The 8,331-nt window shown below is 38.9% G+C and overlaps 1 protein-coding gene across 1 annotated transcript in view; it reads right to left on the bottom strand.

Moving 5' to 3' along the window:
• The window catches only part of AREL1 (apoptosis resistant E3 ubiquitin protein ligase 1), a 47,483-nt gene that overhangs the window by 13,483 nt on the left and 25,669 nt on the right, over nucleotides 1-8,331 (bottom strand). Inside the window, 6 exon segments of the mRNA XM_006903785.1 lie at nucleotides 229-289; nucleotides 1,493-1,614; nucleotides 1,723-1,864; nucleotides 6,532-6,762; nucleotides 6,961-7,140; nucleotides 7,363-7,532. Of these exon segments, the coding sequence (XP_006903847.1) occupies nucleotides 229-289; nucleotides 1,493-1,614; nucleotides 1,723-1,864; nucleotides 6,532-6,762; nucleotides 6,961-7,140; nucleotides 7,363-7,532 (906 nt within the window).

Here is an 8,331-nt window from a genome sequence, read left to right as displayed (position 1 = left end):
TTACTTTTTTTACTATGAAGGCAACCCCATTTTTTCTTGTCTTTTCATCTCCGGAGTAATATATCATATGGTCATATAATAATGATAAAACACTATTCCTCTCTTTCTTTTAATAGTAGCAATTAAAATCAGATTTTTATTTCATTTTTGTCTTTTATTTTTTATTAATTTTAGTGAATGTTTACAGAGACTTAGGGTTTCCAATCATTCATTCTTATTAAAACTGACCTTCTTCATCTTGGAAAACCACTTCAAAGTTCTTGCTCTAATCTGAGATGGTTTTCAAAGACTGGAAAGAAGAGAAAGAAAGGAAGTGGTCAGAACACTGGCTAGCATCCTCGAGGTGTTCAAGAAACAAGGGCATTGCTAACGGCCATTTAAGGAGCCTCTGATGCTCTGATGAGATGCAGTAATCAGAAATAAGCCTGAACACTATTACTTTCGATTTATAAAGGATTTATGGCCAGGAGTAAGTTTTTAAAAAATAATAATTTGCTTTTATACCATCGCTTTAAAGTTGAAAATCATCTTCTGGAAAGGTAAAGGTCTTTTCTCCAGTCTCCATTTTAGTAATGAGAAAACTTGTATGAAAAAGTAAATATTGCTCAAGTCAGCAAGCTGTCATCAGGAGAACCAGGAATACTTTCATTCAATCAAATAAATAAAATAACAAGGGAAAGCCAGGCACTTTCAAGAAGTAGAGTCTATCCCTCGATATCTTTATCTACAAGGCTGGGCTTGGACAGGAGGCCGGGCCACACCGAGAATGTGGCTGAGAATAGGGGTGTCCAGGCATAACAATCAGAGCCAAACATCACAAAGCCTTTGGACAGGGACCAAGCTTGCTCACTCTCTGGGAATGTGTGGCCAGTGCCAGGGTCTGTGTGGTGGAGACAGACACACATCAGGTGTTCCTCGTCCATCAGATCAGAGGAACAACAAAAATTACTTCCTTTTAACAACAGCTCTTCTATGCCACGGAGTCAAGAACAAGAAGTTTCGGGGAGCTCTGGTGGCCTAGTGGCAAGAAGCTGCACTGCAATCCCAGAGGAACATGGTTTGAATCCACCAGACGCTCTGCCGGAGAAGGAGGCGCAATATCCTCCTGTACCAGTCAGATCTGATTTGACGGTACACACATACAAAATAATAAAATTTTTTAAAAAAAAAAACTTTAAAAAAAAAAGAACAAGAAGTTTCTGCTGTATAACTATTTACACCTGGCCTACTTAGGAGTCCCATGAGATTTCTCAGGTCTTAAGAGCTCAGTGCAGAAAAGCCAGTGTTAACTAGTCTCTCCCCTCAGAGATACACCTCCCATATACCTCTGCCCCAGGCTAAATGTAATCAAACAAGCAGAGTAATAGACTTTACGGATATATTTAAAGAGAAATTTCGGCTATGAAGGAAGAGCACCTGGAGAACATACAAAAGTCTAAAAAGGTTCTTATGTGAGAAAACTAAATAGCTGATAATGATGAACTTTACCCACCGATTCCAACAAGGAGTGTCTGTTGACTTTCAAGGTGACTTTGGAATGGGGTCTTTTCATATGTGTTTGCCGTAGCTCCCTCTGGAAAAAGTTCACCTTGTCCTGGAAGGTCTCAGAGCCTCCTGAGGGGCAGCAAGAGCCATCATGGTTAGAGCCTCCTCGGGCCAGTGACTCCCCATCAAGCGCCCAGCGTGGCTGCCTTCCACATCACCACATCTGTGCAACCTTACCTATGTTCTTATGGAGGGAGCGGATGAATGTGGCTGCTAGAATGTTCCTCTCCTTACAGCTGAGCTCCACGGGAGGCTGGATGCCATCATCTACCACCAGAGTGAGGAGCTTATGGACGGGGTCAGGGCCAAGGTACGAAAACTAGCAAATGGGGGAAAAGAAAAAGGAATTACCCATCTATAAAATTCTTATAACCAGCAAAACACTTCCACAATCCTACCCTTCTGCACCAATAAACAAAACACAAGTTCAGCCTGTTCTCTCCAGGCCTGTTTTCCACCAGGAATGCACTGCCTTATGAGCCCTCAGTGTTCTACAATTCAAATGTTATTTTAAATTGTTTGAGTGGTTGAGATCGTCCTTAGTAAGGATCAGAGGCAGCACCACAGACCTTCCAAGACAAAATATAAAAAGAATGAAAGTATTGAGGCGATTTAAAGCAGCAAAAACCCATACCTAAAAAGGCTGAGCGAAATTATTTGAAAAAAAGTGCTATTAGTAAATAAAACTGATATATGGCTGAATTAGTCTCAAACGGGACTCTCATCACAGCAAACTGAATGAAACCTGACTCTTCATTCCATGTAAAGCCTTGTTTTCCCAGAAGCTGAAATCCAAGTCAATTGACTGGGTCATCTGTAAAAGAAAACCTAAGCGAGCCAATCAGGGGTGTCTGCCCCAACAAAGGCTGTTCTGCCTGTACACATGACGGAACTCTGTTCCTTCAGCGCAGGCATTTCTCGATCATGAAGTGCAAAGTAAAGCCTAGAGGGTCATGTTGTTGTTGACTGCCTTTGAGTCCAGCATGACTCATAGTGACCCTATAAACAAAAGGCCTGAAGCCCCTCTAAAACTACCAACATTTATCAAAGTTCATGGGGTTTCTGGAGACATGTTATTCAGGAAGTGAATGCCGCTCCTGCTTCCAAAGACGCCATACACAAATGTCATATTGTGGGAATTTTGTTTTTAATAGATATTATCAAGCCTTGGCCAAGAGTTTAGAGACAAAGGCCCCTGATATAAAAAACCCAAAAACAAAAACATCATCTTCCTAATCTCTGTCATGTTCAAGCCCAATATGGTAGTTACTGTGACAACCCATCTCCTTGAGAGTCTTCCTCTCTTTTGCTGACCCTCTACCATATGATATTTCTAAGGACGGTTCCTTCTGAAAATAGATCCAAAGTAAGTGAGAAGACATTTCACCACCCTTCCCTCTAAGCAGCACCCTGGTTGCACTTATTTCAGGACAGATTTGTCTAGCCTTTTGGCAGTCTATGAGATAGTCAATGCTCTTTGTCAACATCACAGTTCAAAGGCATTGATTCTTCTTTGGTCTGCCTTGTTGTCGAACTTTCAGATACATATGAAGCAACTATCATTGCTTGGATAGGGCACACCTTAGTCTAAACTGACAACCTTGCTCTTTAAGACTTTGACTAGGTCCTTGACAGAATGTGTTAGGTTTTTTTGTTGTTGTTTTTTAACTTTTTGACTGCTGCTACCTCGAATGTTTACTGTGAATCCAAGTAAAATTAAATCCTTGACAATGTCAATCTTTTCTCCATCTACTATGATGTTGTTGCTTATTGGCCCAATGGTGAGGATTTTTATTAATGTTGAAAAGGAACTCATATTGAAGGCTATAGTGTTGGATTTTTCAGGAATCAGTGCTTCAAGTCTTTCCTACTTTCTGTAAGCAAAGTTGTGTCATCTGCATAACACAGGTTGCTAATGAGTACTCCTCCAATCCTGAGGTCTCATTTTCCTTCATATAGTCTAACTTCTTGAATTAATTGCTCAGCATCCAGATTGAATAAAGGATACAATGGTGATGTACATCTTTCCCGAGTTTAAACCGTGCAGTGTTGCCTTGTTCTGTTCTGACAACTGTTTCCTGATCTACATCTATGTTTCACATGAACACAATTAAGTATTTTAGGACTCTCATCCCTATTCTCTTACATGTTACTGTTGTTAGGTGTCACTGAGTTGAGTATGACTCATAGAGACCCTATATACTCTCATCACACTTATTCAGTCTGTTTGCTGAGTAAATAAGTCAAGAAGTTTGACTATATAAAAAAGAGTGTGACATGAGAATTCAAGGAAGATTCATCAACAATCCATGACACGCAGATGACACAACACTACTTGTTTAAAGTGAAGAAGACTTGAAGCACTTACTCATAAAGATCAAAGATTATAAACGTCTGTATAAAGTACATCTTAACATCAAGAAAACAGAAGTCATCACAACTGACCGATAAGCAAAATTATGATAAATGAAGAAAAGATTAAAGTTGTCAAGGATTTCATTTTCTTAGCTATACTATCAACACCCATCTTACACTGGGAGAATCTGCTGCAAAAAATCTCTTCAAAGTATTAAAAAGCAAAGGTGTCATTCTGAAGATGAAGGGGCCACCTGACCCAAATCATGGTGTTTTCAATCACATCATATGTTTTTGAAAACTGGGCAATGACTAAGGAAGATGGAACAGAATTCATGCATTTGCAGCACTGTGTTGACAGTGAATAAACACTGAATGAATACTGAATATACCATTGTGTGCCAGGAGAATAAACAAAGGTGTCCAGAGAAGTCCAGCCACAGTGCTCTGTGGACGCAGACAGCAAGATTTTGGCCTCATAATCTGGGCATGTCATCAGGAGGAACTGGTATCTGGAGAAGGAAATCATGCTTAGTAGAGTCAGTGAAAAAGAAAAGCCTCAAAGAAATGGACTGACAAAGGCTCCAACAAGGGCTCAACCTGGGCAATGCCTGTGCGGATGGCAATGCTCTGGGCAGTGTTTCACTCTGCCGGACCTAGAGTTGCTGAGTGGAAGCAGACTTGTCAGCACCTAACAACTACAGCAACAACACAATGTCTTTGGGACAAAAAGTAACTGTTGAAATATTCTAAGTTGTTATTTACACTTTCTCCACATCTTTCTAGAATTTAAATATTCTTCCTGTTGTTCAGTGCACATAAGAGCTCTCCTTCATCTGGCAGAATCCTGTGTGTGGTACTGAGAACTTCCCTAAGACTAAAATATCAGTCCTTTCTACATTTCTCAGGCTAGCCAATTTCCCCCACAAATAGAAGACGATACTCTAGTAAGTATAAAATCAAACATATACATCAAGTCTGTTTTTAAGATAAATATCTGAAAAACATTCTGACAATGCAATTTCACATGGAGAAATTTCCTAATTTTCAGTCTCGTCTTACTGATATTTCCAATCTTCTGAGATCATGTTCACTTATAGAGACAATTTCATTCAAAAACAAGCAAATCTACCTCTGCTTAGCCCTGTACTGCTAAGAGATTTTCCTCAGGTCAATGGACAGGAAGTATGAATACCAAGATTCATTTCTTTACTTATATTTGCATGTTTCCAACCATATGGGGGGGTGTGTCTGTGTGTCTGTGTCTGTGTGTGTGTGTGTGTGTGTGTGTGTGTGTGTGTGTGCTCATCCCTTAAATTTCACGAAAGTCCTGACAAAAGAATAAAAAGCGGTCTCTTCATATAATAAATAAAAGAATGAGGAAAAATGTAATCATTTGTTAAAACTTGAAAAAAATTTATCTGAACATCCTGATTATTTTCTTCTTCCTTTTAAAAAACTCTTCATTAAAGAAAATTTGAAACACACACTAAAGAAAACAAAACAGTGGATTCATTACTGTTGTTACAGTTGTTGACTGCCATCAAATCATGTGTGACTCATAGTGACCCAATGAACAAAAGGCCTGAAGCCTTTCTATAACTATTGGCATTTATCAAACCTGATACAGTGTCCAGAGGCATGTTGTTTAGGAAATAGATGCCACTCCTGATTCCAAACTTGTCTGAAACTGGGAACTCCATCAAACGCTGTCCACCATAAGTAACGATTATGGCATTTGACACCCCAATGGCACAAGGATCAGCATCCCAGCAACTTGAAGTTACTTCACTACAGCATATTGACAGAAGAGAGCTGTACCATTAAGAAGAATGTTCCTCCAAAATACATTAAGTCACCTGCGACTAGCTTAAACAATTACCAACTCATGGTCAATCTTGTTTTATCTCTCCACCCATTATCACCACCATCCATAAAAAATTAAGGTCAGAACTTAAAATAATGAAAGGCAGATATCATAATGTTCTGAAATCTAATACAGTAAGAATTTAATTTTGGTTACAGGATAAAAAGGATGTACAGGAATTTACTAATATAGTCTTTTTTATGAAGATAGAATCTATAAGCAAAATAAAAGTATTAAAAAGACAATTCCTAACAAAAAGTTCTCTTAGCCCAGAGGCCTTGGGAAGTTCACCTTTCTGTCTCTGCCAAATTTCTCCATTTCAATCCTCAAGCCTGATGTGCCCTTCTTTTACTGTAGCTGTACAAATTCCAGAATGAAAGATCAAATTGTCTCAGAAAAGCACAATGGGCCAATAGTGATTTTTTTTAATACTGAAAAAAAATAGTTAAGTGTAACTTTCTTTAAAATTCTAAGAACCATGTCTTGAAAAATATTCCCAGGGGTAACCAAAGGGCTCAACGCCATAGGTATTCTGATAGAATCTCTAGACAGAATTTATTCTAATCCAAATAAAATATTTGCAGCAGAAAAGGGGATATAATATTCTGCTCAGCGTGATGCAGTCACTTTCAGAATCCAAGAAACAAAACAAGAAAATGACTTTTCCTTGATTCTCATATTTTTCCCTGGTTATCTCTGGATTTCTGTTGCTAAATATGTGAAGGCTTACATGAGGATTTCAAGACAAGAATGAGCATTCGAACCTTTGGTGACACGTAGCAGTACACCTTCTTTGGTTTCTTCACTTTCTCTGGGGTGTAGCACTCAAAGGGTGAATCTTCATCTTCCTCCTCCACAGCAGTGGAAGGCCAGCTTTGAAAAGACCTCACGTGCATGGGGGGAAGGTGCCAGTTGGTGGCATTATACAAATAGACCTCAAAGTAAATACTAACCCCTGAGGTGGATACATTGTGCTCAACAATGTTCTTTTCATTCTCTGAATCAAAACAAGGAATAAGGAGTCAGGACATGTAGAGGAGGATTATCTATTCCAAGCCCCTTAAGATCCTAAAAGCTCTTAAATAAAATAGTTGTCTTAAATACATCTGTCAAGGTGGTCAGAAGAGTACAGGCGCAAAAGGAATAAATTTCCCAGCAATAAGACCAAATCATAGCTTTTCTTTCAACTCAACACTTAGGACAATAATGTCAAACTTGTCATTATTTATTGGTTGGTTTTGGTATAAAATGCAGGCATGGAAACAGCCATGGGAATGCAGGATGAGTAGCAAGAACACCTGGCAAGTCGGCCTGTTGGTAGTCAGTGACTTCTCAAAGGAGACACCAGTGCTCTCCTCTTCTTGAGGACTGAGCTATAGGACGAAATCAGAACATCATTCAACATGCACAATTTTTCAGATTTCTAAGGCAATCTCCTTTGTTCAAAGAATTTTCCTATCTCTGATTTAATAAACCTCACTATTAGTAAGTACTGTCCAATGACAACAAAGGGAACAAGAGAGGAAAGTGCATTAGGAAGGGTGAGAATGAGGGAGAAAGGAAGCTAGTCTCCCGAGCACACAGAGAACACTTACCTCGTGAATGGACAAACTGTAATTGTGCTCATCTCTCAAGGACATGGAATCGTTTGTACGGTTGTCATACTCATCCCGGGGCACTATTTGAAGGGTGTGTGGCTGGCCACAGGTCAACACAAGAGTAGAAAAATGGCACGCAATTTCAGTCTTGGAAGGAATTACTATTCCTAGAATAAAAACAATGAAATTAAGTTATTTCTAAAAGTTTTCTATAGGGTACAAAGAGCTGCTCAATCATTCAGTCCTTAAGAACTGGACCTCATAAGGATGGCAGACCTTAAAAAGAAGTGCTGATTTTTGTGTATGGAATGAGGTATGGGTCTTGTTTGAGTTTTCTACAGGTAGTTTTCCAATTTTGCCAGCACCATTTGTTAAAAAGGTTATCATTTCCCCACTTAAATGATTTCATCTCTTTGTAAAAAATCAATTGATCATAGGTAGATGGGCTGATTTCTGGATTTTCCGTTCTATTCCTTTGATCTATGTGTATGTTATTATACCAGTACCACACTGTCTTGACCACCATGGCAGTGTAGTAGGTTTTGAAATCAGGGAGTGAGATGCCTCCTACCTTGTTTCTCTTTTTAAGGAGTGCTTTGCTTATACGGGGACTCTTTCCATTCCAAATGAAATTGGAGAATGCCTTTTCCATGAAGAATGGAATTGGTATTTGTATTGGGATTGCATTGAATGTATATGGATCATGGACCTAGGACTAAAAGCAAGGACTATACATTTGATTAAAGAAAAGCATGGAAGGACTCTAGAAGTCCTAATCCACAAGGTAAACAGTCTTCCAAGCATCCTGAAAAATCTACAACCAGGAGAAGATAAAATAGATGAATCGAACTTCTAAGAATCAAATCCCTATCACATCTAATGTTAGCTTTTTTATTTTAGTTGGGTCTGTTGTGATGTTACCTGATTCATCTCTTATTCGGATTATTTGCGTTTTCTCTCTCTTTT

This window comes from Elephantulus edwardii, unplaced genomic scaffold (genome assembly GCF_000299155.1).
Source record: "Elephantulus edwardii isolate Elephantulus edwardi_28Jun2011 unplaced genomic scaffold, EleEdw1.0 scaffold00037, whole genome shotgun sequence".
Taxonomy (NCBI): Eukaryota; Metazoa; Chordata; class Mammalia; order Macroscelidea; family Macroscelididae; genus Elephantulus; species Elephantulus edwardii.
This window is presented reverse-complemented; position numbering and strand designations above follow the sequence as displayed.